This window comes from Nomascus leucogenys, chromosome 6 (genome assembly GCF_006542625.1).
Source record: "Nomascus leucogenys isolate Asia chromosome 6, Asia_NLE_v1, whole genome shotgun sequence".
Classification (NCBI taxonomy): Eukaryota; Metazoa; Chordata; class Mammalia; order Primates; family Hylobatidae; genus Nomascus; species Nomascus leucogenys.
In genome coordinates, this window is record NC_044386.1 from 76,474,834 (window position 1) to 76,499,692 (window position 24,859).

Consider the following 24,859-nt stretch of genomic DNA (forward strand, 5'->3'; position numbering starts at 1 on the left):
TGTGAGTATAACAGCTCTTCTGAGTCCTTTTAGTGAATCATCAAGCCTGAGAGAAGGCTCGGGGATCCCTGACACAGCAACAGGAATATTAATCACTTAATCTTTTCAAGTTACTTAATTTCCAAGAAAAAAAAGAAAACCAGCTTGAAACAACACACAACAAATCTATAAACCCACAAGAAACTCTAAAAGTGACAGCGTGGGCTCAGAACCCATGGATATGAGATAGCAAATGGTGGAGTCTCTCTCCCTCATGCTGAGGCAGGCCTGTCTCCTGGGCCCGGGCTGAGTTCCTGCGTGCCTGGGTTAAAGGAATTGCAGCAGTGTGACTGCTGTGACTTCCTGATCCAGAGCACCCATCGGATTCAGACAGGCTGTTATGGTGTAGGGTTTGTTCAGGAACAATCAAATTAGGATGGCTTCTAAAACACTTTCGTCTTTCATAAGCTTATTGTTCAAAATGCCCATCAGAAACTCAGTAATTAATACTGTTCAATAAGCAGGTTTGTGAGTAAATCAGTATAAGTCATAAGAATATGATCAGAGGCCAGGAGCGGTGGCTCACGCCTGTAATCCCAGTACTTTGGGAGGCCGAGGCAGGCAGATCACAAGGTCAGGAGATCAAGACCATCTTGGCCAACATGGTGAAACCCCGTCTCTACTAAAATACAAAAATCAGCCAGGAGTGGTGGCGCATGCCTGTAATCCCAGCTACTTGGAAGGCTGACAGAGAGGAATCATTTGAACCTGGGAGGCGGAGGTTGCAGTGAGCTGAGATTGTACCACTGCACTCCAGCCTGGCGACAGAGCAAGGCTCTGTCTCAAAGAAAAAAAAAAAAAAGAATATAATCAGAAATTTCTGTAGTTTATTTATAATCACAAGTGACTAAATTCTAAACTATTTCATAATTTCTAAGCATTTTTATTCAAATTTGGATTTAACGCAAAAAGACTTTTCTGTACCCTTACACAGCTACTTCCAGGAAAATGTCAGTAACTCTTTTAGCTTCCCTTTATAATTCTCCATGTATCAGAATACTCAATATTTCCAAACAAAAAACATTTCTTTAGAAGAATGGCAATAAGTTTAAATGTTCCCATTATATCTCATTACCAGGATAACTGATAAAATAAAAATACTTCCTTGTTCCCATCAATTTAGTAAAGATTATTTATGTTTTCAACATCAATTTACTAGTAATCAAATCATACCATGCTCAATTCCTAAACTGCCTCATTGTCTGATTGCTTGGAAAAATAAGCAAGATTTCTGTATTTAATCATAACTATACATAAAAATGATGGCAGCAGGTAGAAATGTCACATGGAATCAACAGTAGAGAAACTTCACTCTGAAATCACAGATCCAACGTGGCAGGGTGAAGCACATGCTTTAATAGTATCTTCTGTCCCTTTACATTCTTACCTCTCTTTTTCCTTCGTTCTCGAATTATCTTCTGAGCGATCCTCCTCCAACGGGGCAAAGAACTTAGCAATTTAAACTTAGACATTATAGAAAGGTCATTACAAACAGCAGGTCTCAATTCATTAAAGAGGAATCTCAAACGTTCGATGACAGGAGCGCAGACCTCCTTGTAAGAACGGCCCTGTTCTTGATGAGTCTGCAAAGTTAACCAAGAAAAGACAACTTTAACAACAAATATTTCAGCAACTGTCTGCAAAGCACAGAATAAAAAGAATTAAAATCTATCACCTTAATGAGCGAACATTTTGCTTGGTAGACAACTCTACAAACATCCACCACTGACTTAGGCAACGTTCTGTGCTTTACTTGCTCAATACCAAGTGCACCTGCATGAACTAAAGATAATGCCACATGACCTGCAAAAAGACATTTAAAAGAAGGGCAGGGAAGGAATGAATATGTACCGCAGGTTAGTCGAGGAATCTGCAGTGTAGCTAAAATACACAGATATTGAGCTCCTTACCTAAATCTTCATGTTTTAAGAGGCAACATAACAGCAAGCGACCGACCTCTTCCACGGGATGCTCGGGGGGAAACATGATCGGTGTGGTCAAATGGCACTGCCTACAGTACCTTTCTATTTGACACAAAAAGTCCTGCAACAGAAACAGCTGGAGGTAACTTCAGGGCCGCCCAGTGAGTCTTCACAAATCTGAAACATGCCACAGCTTCTGATGCACTTGCAATCAGTAATGCTTCTGAAGCCTCACTAGCATGTTAACACAATCAGGTTCTCACCTCAAAACTCTCCAAATAATACATGAAACAAAGTCTGTGCTATGTTAACCAAAGAGCACATAAGTACTCCTATGTCAAAGTCCTCAGATAAACAGAGCACTGAGGTGGCAGTGGGGGCAGGCCTAGCTCACCTTCACGTTGTGATCCTGAATGTTATTGTCTGCAATGGCTTGCAGAAATGCCTGAGCATGGTCCCCCAGGGCCCGTCTATGGGAGCAGAGTCGAGATTTGCTGGCAGGTGTGCCCCCTGGGGAGCTGCAGTGGTCCTCGTCTTTCTCCTCGTTGTAGCTGTAGTGGATCTGGCTGGTCTGCAGGCCTCCAGAGAAGATGGATGACTGAAGCCATTCTAGAAAATGCACATGCAAACATGAAAGAGAAACTCAAGTGCACAACTCAAAATAAATACTAAAAAAAAAAAAAGATGCTCAACTGAACACTCAATTTAGAAGGTGAAATTCAGCATCATTCATATGAAAGAGCTCCACCTAACACGTTTACACAGGTTGACTTATGATTCCTCTGTCTATGTGAACACACTTTCTGGTGATTTCACACGCTTCAGGCATGGCATCAGAACTCAGGATCGTAGTTCCAGTCCAACATTCACTGGATACCTGTGCTCTGCCTGCAGCTGCCTGGTTCCACAGATACCGTGTGAAGACTGAGTTGCACATTCTAACAGGGAGGGCAGCAAAGGGCACCACTGACACAACTAATCACAGGATTTCAAGTCTGAAACTATGTGCAATGGATGACTATGGGGGTACCAGGGAGACTGGAAGACAGATCACCGCTATTCTGAGGGTCAGTAATGGACTTGTGGAAGCAACAACTGAGCTAAGATGAGGAATAAGACCCAGACGCTGAGTATCCAGGCAGGGAACAGCACATCTGAAGGGTTTCTACAAAGAATTACATCCTCAGGGTAGGCTACGTATTCCTGGAGCACTTATAAAGGAATGAAAAGGAGAAAATAACAAACACACAATCTTTAATGAAGGATAGATCCTTGGAGATGGGAGGGCCGATGGACTGGAAAGGAGACCTGTGCATGGTGCAAGGCATGGGATCGGCCAGTGTGAATGTTAATTACAACTGCTTGTGGTCACTCGAGGGAGTGGCATATACACACAAGATGAGTATGTGCACCACCACAGATCTCTATTAACGATCTGTGTTATCAAATACTGCTCCAAATCCAAGCAATCAAAGCGGGGATGCACTTAGTGTTCTTTTACTGGACATTTAGATTTTAGAGCACTCAGGAGCATTCCCCCACCCACCACATTCATTCTTCTGAAACACTAATCCAATGCCGACTCTCTCTGGCCCCCTCTTTAAGCACAGGACAGCCCCTCCTTACTGCTCCAAGATAAGCCTCTGATCCTCCTGTAGATCGGACTCACCTGCCAGGGCCCATGGCACCCTCTGCCCTGGAGCTCGCCAGCCCTGCCCTCCTTGCCAATTTAAACAAAGCCCGTCTTCTGGCAAGCAATGAGCCTTGAAGAGGAGGGAGGGAAGCAGGCACCTCAGAGGGCACCACAGGCAGCCCAGCACCCAGCACTGCACAAAGGTCCACCCAACGGGGGGCTGTGTGGACACCAAGATCCTCCTTCCCTGCAAGCCTCTGCCACACCCACTCTTGCAAGCAGCAGGAAAGCCCTGCTCCTCTCAGCAGTGCCCTTGACACTCCTGCATTTTCTGCCCAGAATGCTCCCTCACGCAATTTCAGGACTGCTGCCAATGTGAAGCCTTTCTTCTCCCAGAACCACATATGAACGTCTCCATTTCACCATTCACCACCTTGCAACGTGACCTGCTTAGAATGCTGGCTCATCAACAAGCAGCAGCTGAAAGCACAGGCGTGTCCTATCCGTCACTGCATCCTGAACACCTTGCATGGTAACTGCACCAGGCAACTGCTCAACAGAAGCTGCTCACACGGACAGACAGACAGACAGACAGATGGGAAATGCACAACTACATGAAGGAAAATGTCAACCCATCTAGGAAACAGGAAGAAATTTATTATTTTAGGTGGTTACAAAGGCTGCCATCCTGAAATATAACTGACTTGAGCCTGGTCTGGTAAAAACGCAGTCCTCAAATAGAATGCTGTTCCCTGAGAGGACAGCTGATCCACATTCTGTGCAATTTCTGGGCATGCAGGGAGACAAAAGCCATGCTGGGCCCATCAGGCAGAGGCTGCAGTACGTGAGATCACCACAGGGTAGATGGGTAGACATTCCTGCACACTTTTTAGCTTCCTCTGCAGCAACAGACCATGAGGGCAAATGACAGCTGTTTCTACCTGATTGAGTCTCACTATCCTTATTATTTTTTTTATCATCATCAACTGTGTTGAATCCTCCTCTCCCACTTTTTTCTTTTTTTTTTTTTTTTTTTTTGAGACGGGGTCTCACTCTTCTCACCCAGGCTGGAGTGCAGTGGTGCGATCTCAGCTCACTGCAACCTCCGTCTCCTGGGTTCAAGCAATTCTCCTACCTCAGCCTCCCGAGTAACTGGGACTACAGGCACCCGTCACCCCACCCAGCTAATTTTTGCATTTTTAGTAGACATGGGGTTTCACTACCTTGGCCAGGCTGGTCCTGAATTCCTGACCTCAGGTGATCCACCCACCTCAGCCTCCAAAGGACTGGGATTACAGGCATCAGCTACCACCTTGGCCATCTCCTACTTTTTTAAAGACAGTCTTGGCTCTGTCACTCAGGCTGGAGTGCAGTGGTATCATCATGACTCACTGCAGCCTCAACCTCCCAGGCTCAAGTGATCCTCCTACCTCAGCCTCCTGAGTATCTGGGACTACAGGTACATGCCACCATGCCTGGTTAATTTTTGTATTTTTTGTAGACATGGGGTTTGAGACCAGCCTCTTGCCCAGGCTGGCCTCAAACTCTTGACCTCAAGCAATGCACGTGTCACAACCTCCCAAAGTGCCGGGATTACAGGCATGAACCACTGTGCCTGGCCCTCTCCCACTCTTAATGGCACTTACAGTTCAAAAAAAATAATCTGCTAATCAGCAAAAAGCAAAGATTTTCTTACTGGCACATTCAATCTCGACAGGAGACAACGGTGTGCTCATTGCTAAATAGGAAGCGTGTAATCCGAGAAGCAGGCCCAGATTCCTCTCTGTGTCTATCAGAGGTGAAGAGAGACTTCCCAGATCTGGTATGGTGACAACTTCTTGGTCAGGCTGGAAAAATAAATTTCATCATCAATCTGAGGAAACAGAATTAATTAAAAACATAAAACCAAAGGACAGCTCTGTCCTGCAGCTGTACCGCATGTGCACCCAGGGGTGCTCTGGGCGTTCTGCCCCTCCATCCTGTAATGAGTTGATGCTGCTGTGCCCAAGTAACAGCAGATACCACATAAACCCACATGCCCTATAAGGCAGGCAGCAACTGCACAGCCCTACTGTAGAAAAACTAAAGTACAGATACATGATTTGGCTAGAATATTCCTTAGGAATCAGTTTCCAAAATGACTGTACACCATGCTTCAGAAAGTATAATGAATTGTTACACGCATAAAGAACCCACTGGGCAACAAAACTATGACAAGTATTCGATGACAAGTATTAGTGGACTGTGACCACACATATAGAGGAAATGAAATTTATTCTAACAAAAACCAAACTCTGAAAAAAGCAAGAGTTCAACTTTTCCAGTCACAGAAGATATTTACAGCAAAATTAATTCTCCCCTTCATAAAATGCTTTAAGCCCTGCCCTAATGGCATTTAATACATTTTATTACTTGTGGATACCTGGAAAGCTAATCCCAATATATAAATTCTATGCGTTCATGAATACATAGGAAGGATATATTTCTATTGTAAAGAATTACACTTCTACATAGTTCTTCCCAAAAAATACATACCTCAAGATAATAAGCCATTCCAAATTTCTACATAAGACCAAAGTTTAACCTCTTTTCTTGTAGAACACTGTCTATATTTCTCACAAATTGATCATTTAAAAAACAATCTTTCAAGACCAGTACATCACAGATCTTAACATGAATAAATGTAAATTCATTTATGACAAAACTTCTAAAGGATCTTTAAATTTATCCCTAATGCCCCCCAAAAGACCCAGATTATCAGTACTTCTAGATCCAAATATTCCTATCACAAACACACAGAGGGTATCCTCTGCCATCCTCTGCATCACTCAAGCCATACAGCCTCACCTCCAAATATTGGCCAACACAAAATGCGTGCATGGATTCCCGGGTGTCTTCAAACTGCAAAGCAGCTTCCAAAGCTACCACTGGGTCTTCCCCTGCAAACTGAGCTGAAACAAAAAGGGAAAAAGCAACATGAGTTCAATTCAGCTTGCCTGAAGAGCTATAGGAGAAACAGTGAGTAGGAAATAAGTTAGGCGTTTAACTCAAAAGTGAGGGTTACCAGAGTATAATGACCTCCCACTGTCTCCCAGCGTTGCCTGGGCCAACTCAGAACTTGAAATGAGTTTCAAGTATTAAAACAAAAAATGCATAATGAAATGAAATTCTTCAAATGTGCTGAATTTGTTGATAAGACAGACACCAAAGCCACAGATACATTAAAATATGTGGGGGGCTGGCACAAAACTAAAGAAATCATTTATAAGCCAAATACTCTGCTTAAAACGATACAGGATGTAACTTTTAATCAGGAAGTAAGAAGTGTAATCTTACCAAGAATACTATTTCCTGTTAACGACTGTGTCTGGAAGTCCTTTATATCATATACTTTCCCATCAATCACAGTCCAGAAGCCTCCATCTTTATTATGGTTCTCCAAATCAGCTTTGCGTATAAGTGTCACTTCCTCATTATTTCTACAGTTCTGACCTGTAAAAAATGACTCTGTACATACAGAAACCAGAATCAGTCCATCGATCAATCAACAGGTAAAATGAAAAGAACAAACTGTGTGAAAGAACCACAAGCAGAAATAAACAAATCCACAATCACAATGGGAGAAATACACACCTAGCTCTGAAACTAATACCACACATACAAATTCTATTAAATATAGAATGCTTTAAAAAAAATCTAGGCAGCATGAATATCAAATCGGGCCATGCCAGGCCATAGAGCAAATCTCAACAGATTTCAAAGAAATAAAGTTACAGAGCATGTGTGCTGACTACAATGCAGTTAAATTAGAAATAGGTTTTCAAAAGTTCATTCAAAATAAAAAATTCATCCACATATTTGAAAATTATAAAATACACTTATAAGTAACCCAAAATTCTAAGAAAAAAAAGACTATGAAAATTAGAAAATGTGTTCAATTAATAATAAAAATACTGCAGATCAAAATTGGTGTCATACAACTAAATGCATGCTTGAGGGCATTTATGCCTTTAAATGTGTAGATTAGGGGGAAAAAGCTAAAAAAGAAAAGAAACACCGAATCAATAAAAGTCTATTAGCTCATAAAAATACTCAAAAAAAGAAAACCTGAGTGGTGGTCATCTATGCAAGTGCTAGGATACCAACTCAATATTATGAAAAATAGTTAAAGGGAGGTGGCAGTTCAAGAAGCCGAGCTTAGACTATGTCCTTCCTGTACAAATTGTACCTCCTGCTAACCAGACAGCAGAAGGCAAGGTTGGTAGGGGATTTTATAGAGGATATGCAACACATGAATTCCCTGGTCTAGCTTCACAGAACTAAAGCAGGGAGCCACCGAGCATTACAAGCCTCCTGAGCCAACAGAAAGCATGCAGCATGACTCCAGACATAACACCGCCCCAACGAGACTGAATTCAAATCCAACCAACCCTCTAGATCTAACCAGCAGATTAATGTAACTAACAGAAGAACATGTTGGTCTAGAATAAGAGAATGCAATCAACCAAGTTCAGAAAATGTGAAGTTTTCCAAAATAACCAACCTGCTTCTTTGAAAAAGAAAACTGTATGATCAGAGACAGGGAGAGGAGGGCCTGGAGCCACGTTGTTGGGGGAAAGAGACTAGAAGCATATGTCAACCAATGCCAATACGCAGAACATGCTCAGGTCTTAATTTAAAATTACCACCTAAAAAAGGCATTTTTGAGATAGTCCAGGAAAATGTAACATGGATTGCATGTTAGATTAAGGAATGACTGTTAATCTTACAAACAGGATAATGATATTGTAGAGTTTTTTTAAATCCTTATCATTAAGAGGTAAAATGCCTTAAAATGTTTTAAAGACAGAGTTATGCTTCAAAATAATCCAATCGGCTGGGCGCGGTGGCTCACGCCTGTAATCTCAGCACTTTGGGAGGCCAAGGTGGGCAGATCACGAGGTCAGGAGATCGAGACTATCCTGGCTAACACGGTGAAACCCCATCTCTACTAAAAATACAAAAAATTAGCCGGGCGTGGTGGCGGGTGCCTGTAGTCCCAGCTACTCAGGAGGCTGAGGCAGGAGAATGGCGTGAACCCGGGAGGCAGAGCTTGCAGTGAGCCGAGATCGCACCACTGCACTCCTGCCTGGGCAAAAGAGTGAGACTCCGTCTAAAAAAATAAAATTAAAAAAAAATAAAATAAAAATAATCCAATCAATCAACAATACAGAGAAGTGTGAGAGGGGAACGTATTCACCTGTTAAAGCCAGATTCATTTTACTATTTTTCTACTTTTATCTATGTTAGAAAATTTTCATGATAAACAGATTACAAAAACATCACTTTGCTAATAAGTATTCATTTCTCAAAAAGCAAGAAAAATAGCAGATTAAGCCCTAAGAAAGAAGAAAGGAATAATACAGAAGAGTACGGCACTGGACAGACAAACATATAGAAAAATGGAATAAAATGGAGACCCCAAAAACAATCCCTCACGTATTTGGTCATATGATTTTTGACATGGGAGCCAAGACCACTCAATGGGGAAAGAAGAGCCTTTTCAATGCATGGTACTGGGAAATCCAGACATGCACATGTAAAGAATGGAGGTAGACCCTTACCTTATGCCACACACAAAAACTAACTCAAAAATGGATCAGAGACCTAAAAATAAGTGCTAAAACTATAAAATTCTTAGAAGAAAACACTGTGGAAAAACTTCATGACACTGAATTTGGTGACGTATCTTGAATAGGACACCAAAAGCAGCACAGGCAACAAAAGGAAAAAATAGGTAAGTTGGACTTGATCAAAATCGAATACTTCTGTGCATCAAAGGAGGCTATCAAGAGTGAAACAGCAACCGAAAGAATGCAAAACAGATTGCAAATCATATCTATGCAGAATATATAATTAACTCCTAAAACCCAACACAACAAAAAACCCAATTAAAACACAGGCAGAAGAGTTGAATAGGCATTTCTCCAAACAAAAGTATGCAAATGCTCAGTAAGCACATGAAAAGATGCTTGACATCACTAATCATTAGGGACATACAAATCAAAACCACAATGAGATACCACTTCACACCCATTGATGGCTACTATCAAAAAAAAAAAAGTGTTGGTGAGGATGTGGAGAAACTGGAACTCCTGCACACTACTGACGGGAACATAAAATGGTGCAGTCACTCCAAAAAACGCTATGGCAGCTCCTCAAAAAAATTAAATATAAAATTACCATATAATTCTACCAATTCTACCTCTGGCTATATACCCAAAAGAAGTAAAAGCAGGCTGGGCGCAGTGGCTCACTCCCGAATCCCAACACTTTAGGAGGCCGAGGTGGGCAGATCACGAGGTAAGGAGATCAAGACCATCCTGGCCAACATGGTGAAACTCCATCTCTACTAAAATACAAAAAATAAGCTGGGCATGGTGGCGCACACCTGTAATCCCAGCTACTCAGGAGGCTGAGGCAGGGGAATTGCTTGAACTTGGGAGACGGAGGTTGCAGTGAGCCGAGATCACACCACTGCACTCCTGCCTGGGTGACAGAGCAAGGCTCTGTCTCAAAAAAAATAAACAAATAAAAATAAAAAAAAAGAAGGTACGCAAATGGATATACACACCCACATTCATAGCAGCATTATTCACAATAGCCAAAAGATGGAAACAACCCAAGTGTCATCAACTGATGGATGGATAGCAAAATGTGATATATTCATATAACAGAATATGATTTCACCTTAAAATGTAAGGACATTCAGACACTTTCCACAACACGGATGAACCTTGAAGACATGCTAAGTGAAATAAGCCAATCCCAAAAGGATAAATGCTGTATGGTTCCATGTATATGAAGTAGCTAGAGTAGTCAAATTCAGAGACAGAAAGTAGAATGGTAGTTGCCAGGTGCTGGGGAAAATTGGTGTTTAATAGATGCATAGTTGCAGTTGAGAAAAATGAAAAGCTCTAGAGATGAGTGGTGGTGATGGCTTTAAAACAATGTGAATGTACTTAATGCCACTAAATGGTACACTTAAATGGCAAATTTTACCAATCTTATACACATCCTTCCAAGAAAAGAATAGGCAGGAACATTCTCCTACTCACTCTACAAGATTAGCACAACCTGGGTTACCAAAACCTGAATGTCTATTATGTTTTCCTACTATCTTATCCATCAGCCAGTGTTTCCCTTGACAAGCTAACGTTCTCTGGTGGATAGATGGAAACTAACGGGTTGCATGGGACCTATCTTCTTCCTGAATTATAGCCTCTTTGTTAGTAAAGGGGTGGTGGTTATCAATAACAATAACAGTAAGCTGCAGGGCATTGCAAGAAAATAAAATTACAGGTCACTGAAAAAATTACAAGGAAAATGACACGCAAAATCCAGAAAAATTACAAATACAGATGCAAAATTGTCTTTAAAAAATAGCAAACCAAGACCAGAAATATCTATCCATATGACCAATATTAGGAGCAAAGTAGTTTTATTCCAGAAATGGAAGGTTGAGTCAACATTTGAAAAGTCAGTAATTCACATATTAATAGAAAAAAATAAAAATTATATGATCAAGTAATGCAGGAAAAGCATGTGATGAAACTTAACACCCAATCATAGTTAAAACTGCATCACAAAGCAGCAACAGAAGAAAACATCCTGAAGATTCAAAAGTACTTACAAACAGACTCCTAAAACAATCATCATACTTTGTGTGTGAAATCTGGAAAGCTTTTTCTCTGCTACGAAGAAAAAGGCAAGAAGGTACACTGTCACCATTTCTACTCCACAATGCACTACAGGTCCTAGCAAGTGCAATAAGTCACTAGGGGAAAAGCTGCAAGATCAGACCAGACACAAGTATAGACAATCACTTGGTTCAGATAAAGGTGGCACCCCAGAAGAGTGACCAAGGACAGTCTTTTCACCCAAAGGGGCTGGCACAAAGACGCTATGGACAAAATGCCTGTGGAAAAAAAGTGACATGTGACCCCTATCTCATAACATGCACGAAAATCAAGTCCAAGTGCACTGTAGCTCTAAACATGAAAGTTAAGGCAATATAACTTTTAAGGTGTAAAAGAAAATCTGGGTAAGAAAAAGATTTCTTAAGGCACAAAATGAACAACCATTAAAATAGAAACAAACTGGATTTCACTAATATTACTTCTGTTCATCAGAAAACACTTTTAAGTGACCACACAAGCCTGACTGAGAGAAAACACTCCATCAGAAATAGAGACAAAAGTTCATATCCCAAATATACAATAACACTCACATAAATGACTAAAAAGAAAAAAAGACAACCAGATAGAAAAATGGGCAAAAAACTTGAACTGGCACTTCACAAAAGAGAATTTCCAACTGATTAATGCACATATGAAAAGGTATCAAACCTCACTAATAATCTAGAAAATGCTAATTGAAACCACAATGAGATACCAGTGTACACCCACCAGAATGGCTCAAACAGGGAGTGCTAGCAATGCTAGGTCTTGGCACAGAAGTGGAACACTGAGAATTCTCACTTTGCAGTGAAGATGAGTAGCAGCATCATCACCATGGAAAACTGGCATTCTGTATTAAAGGCATCCTCTACAAACCAAGAGTCCCACCAAGAAACAGACTGAAAGAATGATTAAAGAAACAGATGTAAGAATGTTAACATATTGGCAGGAGTGCTGGCTCATGCCTCTTATGTCAGCACTGTGGGAGGATCACTTGAGCCTAGGAGTTTGAGACCAGCCTGGGCAAGAGAGGGAGACCGTGTCTCTATAAAAAATTTAAAAATTAGCCAGACATGGTGGCGCATGCTTGTAGTCCCACCTAGGTGGAAGGATCTGCTTGAGCCTGGGAGGTCAAGGCTACAGTGAGCCATGATTGCACCATTGCACTCCAGCCTGGATGACACAGCAAGACCCCTGCCTCAAAAAAAGGTAACATATTCACTTTAACCTAAACCTGGAAACAACTTACATTTCCATCAACAAGTAGAATGAATATGTTGTTGTATATTCAAACAAAAGTATACTACATATGGCAATAAAAATGAAAGAACTCAATAACGGGGTGAAGCTCAGAAACCAAAAGGTACATACTGTCTAGTTCCACTTATATGAAGTCTGAGAACAGACAGAATTAAAATGATGTTGGGTAGGGACAAGAACTTAGTATAAGATGATCAGAAGTAAGGTGGCGATGACCACACAGCCTGGGGAAGGGCACTTTTCAGAGAGATAAGTCAGAGTTTGGGAGGGTCCTGCCACCATCCAGGCTAAGGCTTGAATGGCTGTGATACAATTCTCTCTATGATCAATTACAGGTATCTACTGGGTACTTTTGTGTATGTGTTACTTATCACAATTTCAAGAGGCTTTACAGTGAATAAGCTGCTGATCTGATCAAATGAATGCCCCTCAACCGTATGATAGTAGAGGCTGAGTAGATACTAAATAACACAGGACTATGTAAGCTCACTCCTTAACAAAAGGGGAAGAATGGTGCTGAAAGTACTGACTGTTTTAAAAATAAAAAACCATGTTCAATGTCCTGGGGCTGTTTTCCTCAAGACAACTGCTATCTCATTTTAAGCTCCCATGTTAGGGGGATGATGGTCTAAAACACGAGAAGAAAAAAAGCCCACTCAGCTTGAGATTTCATATAAATCAAAGTTTAAACATGATTTTGATTGATTCTGAGTCCGGGAAGCTAGAACCATAGAAAGCATGGTGACTTAGATTCAAAAACCCAAAGCTCAAAACATTGAGAAAATAAGTCTCATTCCAGTTTGGGATACACTACAGGCAATGCCTGTAAGGAAGTGCTCAGGTGACTCTAGGAATTCTGCATCTCACTAACATCAAACAACCAGAGGACTCTGGAGAGTCTTCCCATATCAATCTCTGCCTCCTGAGCTGGACCACAGATAACCACCCCAACAGCACCTTCTGGAGGCACCAGGACTTTGTAAAATTTCATTTCAGTACTTAACAAGGATTACTAATGGAAAAATCTTCCTTAAATATAACCCAAATACAGCCAGGCACAGTGGCTCATTCCTGTAATCCCAGCACTTTGGGAGGCAGAGGCGGGTGGATCACTTGAGGTCAGGAGTTCGAGACCATCCTGGACAACATGGTGAAACTCCGTCTCTACTAAAAATACAAAAGTAAGCTGGGCATGGTGGTGTGCACCTGTGGTCCCAGCTACTCAGGAGGCTGAGGCAAGAGAATCACTTGAGCCCAGGAGGCGGAGGTTGCAGTGAGCTGAGATCATGACACTGCACTCCAGCCTGGGCAACAGAGCAAGACATAGTGTCAAAAAAAATATATATATATATATATATACACACACACACATATATACTCATATATATATATATACACACACACACATACATACATAAACACACATATATTTGGGTCATATATATATATATATATATATGACCCAAATTTCTTCTGATTTGGATTATCTTCATTTTTCACTTATACTACCATCAGTAGAAATGGCAAATAATTGGTCTTCCTTTGTAAAGTATTCTTTCAAATTGAAAGGCAAGAATAGGTTAGACAAGGACAATAAACCTTTCTCAGTAAAAGTCCTTTAAGACGCCGTACCCATTATGCCAGGCCAGGCTAACTCTTCATGATCATCCCGTTCCTTTCCTGGTGCCAGGTGGTTGAACCGATCCAGATGTTCCAACAGGCCACCCAGCAGAGGTACAGCTCCAGCCTCTTGCATGAGACCAGCATTTTTACTGAGCAGAAGCACTATGGAAACTACTAGTTCTGGAAGGAGAACACCTACATTTAAGAAATAAGAAGATTTAAGTAAGTATTTATCCTATAAAAGCTATTTGTAAACTTGTTCTGTGTTTAAATTCGGCTAAGTCACAAAATAAGAAATGTTTGTCCTTTAGCGTATTTCTACAGGATTAGCTTATATTTTATATTGAGACAGGTATAGCCATTAAATACAACCCTTTAAATTACAAAAATATTTTCCAAAACACTGTATTTCCAAACACTGTATTTGGAAAAATATTTTCCAAAACACTGTATTTCAAACACAGAACTATGAACTAACGAGTCTTCTATTCAGAAAATTAAATGTCTATTGATACGTTTATCATCAGGGAAAAAACACTAAAAAATAATGCTCTAACCTCAGAAAGTTAAAACATACCAGGTAATATCAGAATTTTTAAGATCCTTAAATAGGTACCTAATTTTTATTATGCTGTCAAAATAAAATTAGACAATTACCTTTGACCTCATTATTGAAATGTCAATAATGGAAGTATAAATCTAAATTACCAATTACATTTAAAGTGATATGAGTCCCATACCAGCTGGCTTAACAACAGAACTGTCAGTAACTAAAAAAAAAACACAGGTGAAAGGGCAGGAGGCCCAGAAAATTTAGAGAGTAAATGCAGACAGGCTGATCAGCAAAGACACTTTAGCTTTCATCTATCTCCTAAAATAAACATGTACACAAGCAGGAAACAAAAGGTACCAGTAAAGTCCCCTTCCACAATGCAAGCCACCTCTGCGAAGTGCCGCCAGCTGGTAGAAGCAACGCTGGCGGCCACAGGCAGTATATCTCCAATGTGCGTGCACAGGAGGGCTGTGTACTTCTTCAGCAAGGAACCAACACCCATTAGCTCTGGACCTTGAAGAAGGATTGAAAAATTTTCATTTTCACTACTAAAATTTTTCTCTGTAAACAAACTAACTGCTCCATGATGCTACTCTCATCTACACATCTTTTACCTATAATAATTTTCTCAAACAGAAGCCTGTTAACCCTTAGTCCTTGCGCTCTTTCTGTATCATGTAACTGGAGGGACAGTGTTTTTATGTCAAGTTTTATACCCTGCAGTACAGAGTACCTAGAAATTTTGAGTGTATAAACACTAAAGTCATAATTTAATTTAAAGTTGTTTTTTTTTTTTTTTTAACAGACGGGGTCTCACTATGTTGCCCAGATGGGACTCAAACTCCTGGGCTCAAGTGATCCTCCTGCCTCAGCCTCCTGAGTAGTTAGAACTACAGGCATGCACTGCCACACCCAGCTCTAAATTTTTAAAATTTTATATCCAGTACACAAATGTTTCCTAAAAGCTTATAAATCATTCCCAAAAAACAAAGGCACTTTTCTGCTCCACAAAATCTTCAGTTTTTCTGTCTACATGGTTTTTTTTTTTTTTCTTTTGAGACGGAGTTTCACTCTTGTCGCCCAGGCTGGAATGCAATGGTACGATCTCGGCTCACTGCAACCTCTGCCTCCTGGGTTCAAGCGATTATCCTGCCTCAGCCTCTGGAGTAGCTGGGATTACAGGCACCTGCCACTACGCCCAGCTAATTTTTTGTATTTTTAGTAGAGACGGGGTTTCACTATGTTGGTCAGGCTGGTCTTGAACTCCTGACCTTGTGATCGGCCCACCTCGGCCTCCCAAAGTGCTGGGATTACAGGCGTGAGCCACCGCACCTGGCCTCCTACATGGTTAATAGCTTTTCAGTTCTTGTGACTTTGTCTTTAAGATGGTCACCTCTTTCAAACTATCAACTCACCTACTGAAACCTGAAAGTTTCCATTACTGACGAGAGCCTAACTCTTCAGAAAGTAATTAAGTTACTTTGGGAAGAAAATAGCTACAAAATTACTAATGGAAGCAGCAGACCTTTCCATCCTCCACAGAGACAGCATCACGATGGAGGGCCAGCCGCTGCCCTGGATACTGAAGGAGGGGAACCATTCCCTCGACAGTGCACAGCACTGAGCACTTACACACCATTCTATTCTGATCCTCACAGGCTGCCTCAGGGATTATCCCAAGTCTGCAGGTGAGAAGTCTTTGACCCCATTAGACTTGGTCTAATGTCTAAACTATTAAGCAGAGCTGTAACTGAAACCCAGGCTTTCTCCAACAGATTTTCCCATTCCGCCCAGCTGGCTCCCCCATGTGACATATGAATAGGCTGTCACTATTCACTTCCTACATCATGCCAGTCTGCAGCATTCCATAGCACATGGAACAAATCTGATAAATCTTCTGTAAGACTAAACTGAACATACAGGATGCTATTACTGATGTCTAAAGAATTTAAATATTAAGGCAACAAAATTAAAAATCTTAACGAGATTATAGAAAGGTCCGACTCAAAAAAGTAGATGCAAAATGAAGCCCCAAAATTGGCGCATTTAGTAGTGGAACAACTACACATCTGGGCATATGGGATGGACACGTCGAAAAGCCTAAATTAACGAGCCCCGATCACATACAAGACACTTTCACATTTTAAGCAACTTACTAGAAATATCTGAGGTCTGACCAATACTTTCTCCTGGATAAAGTTTACTAATAAGCAAACGTTGAAAACGCAGTAACAAATCCAATGAAGCAGATCTTTCACGACTGTGTTGCTCAAAGTCCAGACATGATGAAATCCGACGGGCAACATCTTTCAATCTGGCTACAGTCTGAGAAGCAATGTTTCTATACAGGAAAGAAGAGGATTACAAAATTAAGTTATTTCTATTAAAAAGAAAAAGGGATGGGGTAAATCATGACAAACTAATATCACAAACATAGATCATACATGATGACCTGCAGCTGGCTTCCCTCCCCAAATGTGTCCAGTGTATCTGCAATAAGCACAACCTCAGCCAAAACAGAGCAGAAGGGCACGGAAGACTCAAAAGAGATAATGATGCCCTTGTGCTTCACTAATGTGCGCCTATGGAGCTGCGTGCAGTGGTCCAAACTGCAGAGGATCTTGCTTCCAAAGGAATACTTCTGCATTCCCGATGTCTAAGGAATGTAAACATTAAGACAACGAAATTTAAAATATTGATGAGGCTAATACAGAAATATCTGACCCTCTAGAAAGAAAAAACACAGTGTCATTATTTTTTGTCCAAAGCTGCATTTCAAACAGAAATGTGGTACTACTCTTCAAGACAAGACTCGCCTGCACTGCCGCATCTGCCTTGCTGCATCTGCCTTGCAAGTCCACCTTGCTTACTCGCAAGCAGCACTGGGGTGGGCCATGCAGCAGGTGCCCAAGGCTCAGGGAGTCTGGGAAGGAAGACCAAAGCAGGTGCCCAAAGAGCACGGCAGTGAAGAAAGTAGAAGAGGCTCCAGTTCCAACAGTGATGTGACTTGAGCCATGAGCCATTGTTAGATGAGAAGAAAAGAGAAGAAACATACGTTCCCAGAAGGTACAGTTAGGAGAGCAGTGAATGTTTCTGGTTCCTCAGCAGAAGACCAAGAAACAAGGGCAGGAGAACAAGACAAGGAAGCAAGGGAGAGACAGTACAGGTAATGGAGTGTCAGGCTGTGGGACCACAGTCTGCAATGCCAACCCACCAAGGTTTTGAAAGGAAAGCAACACCTTCTGTGTGTTTAAGGAAAGTAACTCTTTTTTTTGAGATGGGGTCTAGCTTTGTTGCCAGGCTGAAGCGCAGTGACACGATCTCAGCTCACTGCAACCTCCGCCTCCCGGGTTAAAGCCATTCTCCTGCCTCAGCCTCCCAAATAGCGGGGAATTATAGGCACACGCCACCATGCCCAGCTAACTTTTGTATTTTTTTTTTTTAGTAGAGACGGGCTTTCACTATGTTACCCAGGATGGTCTCGATTTCCTGACATCGTGATCCGCCCGCCTCAGCTTCCCAAAGTGCTGGGATTACAGGCGTGAGCCACCGCGCCTGGCCTAAGGAAAGTAACTCTTACGTCAGTGTGAAAGCAAATCAGACAGGACATGGGAACGGAGGGGAGGAGAGCCCAACCAGGGCCTGGTTCCAGACCCACCCCACCCACCCCACCCCGTTGAGCCAGGAGCACAGGTGGCTCTCTGCACAAAACCAAGAGCAAGGACATGCTTTCAGCTCCACTTTAACTCAGGTTCCTAATATGACAGCAGGTTTGTCAATCTCACTTGCCCCCATGGCTCACACCAGAAAACTACCAGCAGTGTAAGGACAGAAGCACGAGACAGAGGAGCCAGGGTTTGGGAATCCCAGAGCAACCCAGAGGCCCTCATCACGCACAGCAAGGATGTGCCCTCGCTGGGCTCACCACCACCATTCGACATCACTTTTCAGCTTCACTACCTGATAACCTGCCTGGATAACACCACTGTAACACAAGAAACAGGTCTAGAATCTAGCATGTATGCTACAGCTGAAGGAGCAAAAGACAGTAATAAAATACAATAAAATTTTGTTTATTTAGTATAAAATTTAGAGCCATAATCAAAACGTGTAATTCTGATGGGGTTCACTAATTATAAAAACTTCGCAGCGCTTTATTTTCAAATGTAAATGGTATTCTGTGGCTCCTTGCCAGCATGTAAATAACGATTTACTCTGAAATCCTTTTCACGGCTTATTTTTGGCAAGCAGCGATTTCTTCAACCCACATTTTCCAAGGAAAAAAAGGACATGAAATGTCTTCAAAAGTCTCAACAATCTTTAGATAAACTACTGTTCAACAACTGCATCCGCCAAGTCAACACATCGAGAATCCTTCGATCACAAACACTTAAGGTGAGAAAACAGTGTCTATCCATGCAAGGAGAGGGACACATTATCCATGCTTATGAAGACAGCCTGGACTATTGGCTACCAAAAAGCTGTGAATCCATTTTCCTTTTTCTACTTTCCAAAATGTTTGTGAGGTGATAGCTATGTTTGTGTCTATTCTTTTTATTTTGTATTTTTTAAGTAGGTACATCCTTATTATAAATCTGCTGTAGAACCAATGTCCCAAACAGGACCCCACGTGCCACAGGAACCAAAAAGTCACATGCAGCGAAGATGAAGACACAGGAGACAACCTGTGTGGACAGCACAGAGCCACCTGCCCAGGACACTAATGAAGCCACAGGTGCAATTCAAAATGTTCTTAGTTGTATTAATAAACGTGGCCAGGTGCAGTGGCTCACATCTGTAATCCCAACACTTTTGGAGGCCAAGGTGAGCAGATTACCTGAGGTTGGGAGTTCAAGACCACCTGAGCCAACATGGGGAAACCCCATCTCTATTAAAAATACAAAAATTAGTCAGGTATGGTGGCATGCACCTGTAGTCCCAGCCACTCAGGAGGCTGAGGCAGGAGAATCATTTGAACCCAGGAGGCAGAGGCTGCAGTGAGCTGAGATCATGCCACTGCACTCCAGTCCAGGCAACAGGCACCATCTCGGGGGGAAAAAAAAATTGTCCTTAGTCACATTAATAAAAGTAAAAAAAAAAACCACACATAAAACTGATTTTAGTAATGGCCAGGTGTGGTGGCTCACGCCTGCAATCCCAGCACTTCAGGAGGCCAAGGCGGGCAGATTATTTGAGGTCAGGAGTTCAAGACCAGCCTGGCCAACATGATGAAACCTGTCTCTACAAAAATACAAAAATCAGCGAGGCGTGGTGGTGTACGCCTGTAGTCCCAGCTGCTCGGGAGGCTGAGGCAGGAGAATCACTTGAAGCCAAGAGGCAGAGGTTACAGTGAGCCAAGATTATGCCACCGCACTCCGGCCTGGGCAACGGAGCAAGACTCCATCTCAAAAAATAAAAGTAATTTTAATAATGTATCATACTTATCCCAACAGATTGAAAATACTACCATTTCAACATTATATCACTATAAGAAAAATTATTGAGATATTTTACATAGGTTATTTCATATTAAGTCCTCAAAAACCATCAGGGTAGCTTACATATATAGCACATTTCAATTTGGACAGTGAAATTTGCATTGAAAATATCTGATCTGCACTTAGACTCGTAAAATATACAGTTGACGAAGTAGACTCACATGGCCAAGTTATTCTAAACATTCTTAAATGCTTCCTAATAACAGAATCAAGTTTTTAAATCTGCATTTTAATTAATAAAAATTAAACAGATAAAATATTCAGTATCTCAGCTATGATGGACACACTTCAAGTGCTGATCAGCAAACTGTGTTGAGTGTAGCCAGACTGGCCAGCGCAGGCTACACAGCTGCAGCTCAAACAGCACAGCTGCAGGTCAAACAGGCCAGTCTCTCTGTGCACAGAACAGTCTGAGCAAGCAGGAGACGGAGAAAACGGGCACTGCCCTCATGAGAACAAAGGAACCACAACAGGAATCCTGCACTCACCCCCTGCCAAAGACACCAACAGCCCACGAAGCAGCCTCCTCAGAAAAGGGAGGGGCATTCAAGAACTTAGAAAAGCACCTCTGCAAAATGCTCACTTTAAAACTTTGCATGTAACTTTACATTTTAATTACAAAGGTTTTAACATCCATGTTCTCATTTATTCTTAATTAACTCCGTGAAAGTAAACATGACTTTTATTCTTATTCCTATAGTTACTGTGTTGGAAGTTCATCTATGTGAACAAGCTGTTGCAACTGAAATTTTCTGAGAACAAATTCCAAGCTCTTTCCATTAACACAAACTATATGAAGTTTAGTTCTCTTATTTCCATTGGTTAAAGACCAGAATGTGTGAAATATGCATTATCAGATTAGAAGAACAAAACAAACATCAGAAAAAGGTTTTGCAAAATAGAATTTACTAAAATCTATGACAGAAACTAGCTCTAAAACTTCGTGTTTCAAAATTTCACTGTGTGTCCACCGAGTCCATTTTTCTGGTTGTGGACAACAAGCCCACCCCACGCCACAGGCCCACCCCATGCCACAGACCTACCATGGCCCTATGAACAGGCCAGCTGAGAGCTGCGGCCACTGCCCAGGGCTCCCTGCTCTGTGCTTGGCTGCCTGATCCAACCTGCCAGTGCTTTGCTTTCTCTATGTGTAGAAACTAAAACCAGGAGCCCAAGTTTACAAAAAGCAGATTTTTATTACATAGAGGTACAAATGTGTTTCATTTTCTAATAAATCTCTTTCACAAATCACCTTGCTTTTTCATACTTCTTGAGTGATCATTTTTACACAACACTGTCTGACCGTTTTGGATTCTGCCAAGGTTAGCCTCTGTTCACAGGCTGAGTCTGACTTCTTCTTCCCACCTCCTCCTAGTCTGGCCTTCCAAAACAATGCTCACCATTCTTTCACACTGACTTTAGTTTTGAAAAGAAAACTTACCTTACAAAGTAGTATGTATAACTCTGTAATATGTAAAGTGAGGCAATGATAGAACCAGTTTTAAAAATAATCTTTCCATGATGATTTTCATTTGCATCCACGTGCTTATTAGTAAGAATCTTTTTACATGTTTACTGCACACCCCAATTTCTCTTCAGTGAAAAACTTTTGAGTATCATCATACCCTCCAACTTCTCCTCTCACCTATATTTAAAAGGGTCTGCTCTTATCCTAACATTAATACTAGGTAATTTTCGGAATATTCTTTCAACCACCAAACACATTTTTGAGATCCTTGTGCTAGATTTCACTATCTTAATATGAAAACCAATAATCACCTACTAAAATACAATACAGGCTGGGAACAGTGGCTCACGCCTGAAATCCCAACACTTTCAGAGACCAAGGTGGGTGGATCACCTGAGGTCAGGAGTTTGAGACCAGCCTGACCAATATTTTGAAACTCCATCTCCACTAAAAATACAAAAATCAGCCAGATGTGGTTGCGGACAACTGTAGTCCCAGCTACTTGAGAGGCTGAGGCAGGAGAATTACTGGAACCCAGGAGGCAGAGGTTGCAGTGAGCCAAGATCGTGACACTGCACTCCAGCTTGGGCAATAGAGCGAGATTCCGTCTTAAAAAATAAAAATAAAAAAATAAGTAAATAAATAGGCCGGGAGTGGTGGCTGATGCCTGTAACCCCAACACTTTGGGAGGCCAAGGCGGGTGGATCACCTGAGGTCAGGAGTTCAAAACAAGCCTGACCACCATGAAGAAACCCCATCTCTACTAAAACTATAAGATTAGTCAGGCGTGGTGGCACACGCCTGTAATCCCAGCGACTCGAGAGGCTGAGGCAAGAGAATCACTTGAACCTGGGAGGCAGAGCTTGCAGTGAGCCAAGATCGTGCCATTGCACTCCAGCCCGGGCAACAAGAGCAAACTCTGTCACAAAAAAAAAAAGTAAATAAATAACATACAATACAATACAGCTGCTACGATTTACCTAAGAAGCTGTTGTATGAGCTGAACCAGAGGCAAACACTGTTTGCCAGAAGACTCACAGATCCCCGTATTAATAAGGTCTTTATCCAATGGAGTCCTGCTTCTATGAAATGTTGAGGCATTCGCTTCCTGTTCATCAATTTCTTTTTCCTTCTGTGCTTCTTTTTTGGCTTCAATATCCTGTAATTCATAAACAGAAATTGTTTACAAGTGATCTCATTAGCAGGGGTGAAGGCACACAGGCTGGCTGAGCCCTGACCCCAATGCCAAGCTATCCCAGCCTCTATGGCTAACGCACACACCTACCCACAGGCGCCCCCCACCTGCCCTGTTGGAAACCCTAACTTAGTTGTGCAGTTTCAAACTGTGTCTTCTTTTTACACATCCAAGGTCCAGGCTGCCTCTGCTGATGCTTCTGTGAAGTCCCTAAAATCTTTAACCCTGCTACTGGCTCTCACAAAACCCAACGTGATCTGCCCCACACACACAGCATCCAGCTGCTTTGTAAGGTCAAGAAGAAGCTGGAATTCTCACACACACTGGTTCAAATGTAAATGGCAAAGCCACTTGGGGAAACTATGAACACACACTGACCCCAGGACCTAACAAATTCCACTCCAAGTGTTTACCCAAAAGGAGAACATATGTTCAGTAAAAGTACTTGTTCACAGCACAATCGTGGCAGCTCTACACGGCCAAAAACCAGAAAGCCTGGGCGCAGTGGCTCACGCTTGTAATCCCAACACTTTGGGAGGCCAAGGTCGGGGGATCACTTCAGCCCAGGAGTTCAAGACCAGCCTGTGCAACACAGTAACACCTTGTCTCTACAAAAAAAAATCAAAAAACTAGCCAGGCATCGTGACATGTCTGTGGTCCCTGCAACACAGGAGGCTGAGGTGGGAGGAACATTTGAGACTATGAGGACAAGGCTGCAGGGAGCCAACATCAGGTCACTGCATCCAGCTTGGGTGACAGAGCAAGACCCTGTCTCAAAAAAAAAAAAGAAAACAAAAACCAAAAACAATTAAATGTCCTCCAATAGGAGAATGAACTAACAAACAGTACTACACCTATAAAATGGAAAACTTCCCAATAATAAAAACGAAGTCACAATACACACAACAGTGAGTGAATCTGAAAATCATTCTCCAAGGCAAAGCAGGAAAGAGTGCATACTATACAGTTATATTGCTGTGACACTCAGAGCAGGCAAAATGAATCTAATCTCAGGGCAGGGGAGTATCCTGGCTGCAAGTGCCAAGGGGCACAGGGATCTTTCCGGGTGATGGGAATGGTCTACATGATGAACAGGTTACCTGTTAACTTCACTGAAACAGACAACCTGCAGTATTTCATCACAATTAAATCATATCTCAATAATTTTGTAAATTAGCACATAAAAGATTTGAATTTAAAAAAATACTTGGGTATGATACAAGTTTAGTGTTTTACTGTTTTCTGTTATTCTTCACATGTATGAGTGTGGTATGTCCGATCTCAGCGCACCACCAGGTCACGTGTGCCTCCACGGCCATACCTGGATCTCTGCAGTAATGGCTGCGTGTAAGGCTGACTCCAACCCTCCATCAGCCATCAAGCTGCCCACCAGAAGATCAATCATGAATCGACGACCTGGACTTATGTTCACTTCATTGCCTGAAACTGAAATAGGAAGTGTGTGCCAATTTGAGTGAAACGCCATCCCCTCCCAGCACCCTGACCCATGCCCTCTCCTGTTCTTTCCCCAGGCCCACCTGCGCAGGGCAGGAGAGCAGAGAGTGCCCGAGCGCGCTCCTCTGCGGTGGGCAGCAGCACGGACCAGCCGCTCTGCAGCACGGCCTGGGCGGCCGACTGCACGGTGCTCAGCACGCCCGCGCTGCTGGCCAGGGTCACCACCGTCTGCTTCAGGCTGTTCAGGAGGACGCTGCCCAGACCTAAACCAAGGAATTCCGGGTCAACCTGGTGGCTAATGGCAGCATGCAACTGAAAGGAGAAAAACATTTTTCACTTACAACCCCTAAAAATGAGTGAATTTCAAAGTCTTATTAAACACTGAATAAAACTCAATTTGAAGTATTATTTAAACAATTTCTCAGTTTATGAATTTTTAAAAATTGGACTAAAAAAACTCTTACCCACAATAGTTGAGGTGTTTGCTAAAGGAAT

The 24,859-nt window shown here is 42.0% G+C and overlaps 1 protein-coding gene across 9 annotated transcripts in view; it reads right to left on the reverse strand.

Annotated features, from left to right (window-relative positions):
• The window catches only part of HERC2 (HECT and RLD domain containing E3 ubiquitin protein ligase 2), a 213,383-nt gene that overhangs the window by 122,328 nt on the left and 66,196 nt on the right, over positions 1-24,859 (reverse strand). For 4 of the 9 annotated variants that reach the window (XM_030814467.1, XM_030814465.1, XM_030814468.1 and 1 more), the window contains 13 exons: positions 24,448-24,676; positions 24,231-24,355; positions 22,695-22,873; positions 16,905-17,089; positions 15,106-15,261; positions 14,205-14,390; positions 6,931-7,101; positions 6,442-6,545; positions 5,291-5,441; positions 2,356-2,570; positions 1,950-2,082; positions 1,715-1,842; positions 1,427-1,622 (listed from right to left, as the gene is read on the reverse strand). In XM_030814467.1, coding sequence (XP_030670327.1) covers positions 1,427-1,622; positions 1,715-1,842; positions 1,950-2,082; positions 2,356-2,570; positions 5,291-5,441; positions 6,442-6,545; positions 6,931-7,101; positions 14,205-14,390; positions 15,106-15,261; positions 16,905-17,089; positions 22,695-22,873; positions 24,231-24,355; positions 24,448-24,676 — 2,158 coding nt within the window. The remainder of the gene's footprint in view (positions 1-1,426; positions 1,623-1,714; positions 1,843-1,949; positions 2,083-2,355; positions 2,571-5,290; positions 5,442-6,441; positions 6,546-6,930; positions 7,102-14,204; positions 14,391-15,105; positions 15,262-16,904; positions 17,090-22,694; positions 22,874-24,230; positions 24,356-24,447; positions 24,677-24,859) is intronic. The other 5 variants (XM_030814471.1, XM_030814472.1, XM_030814466.1 and 2 more) reach the window with 4 other exon arrangements.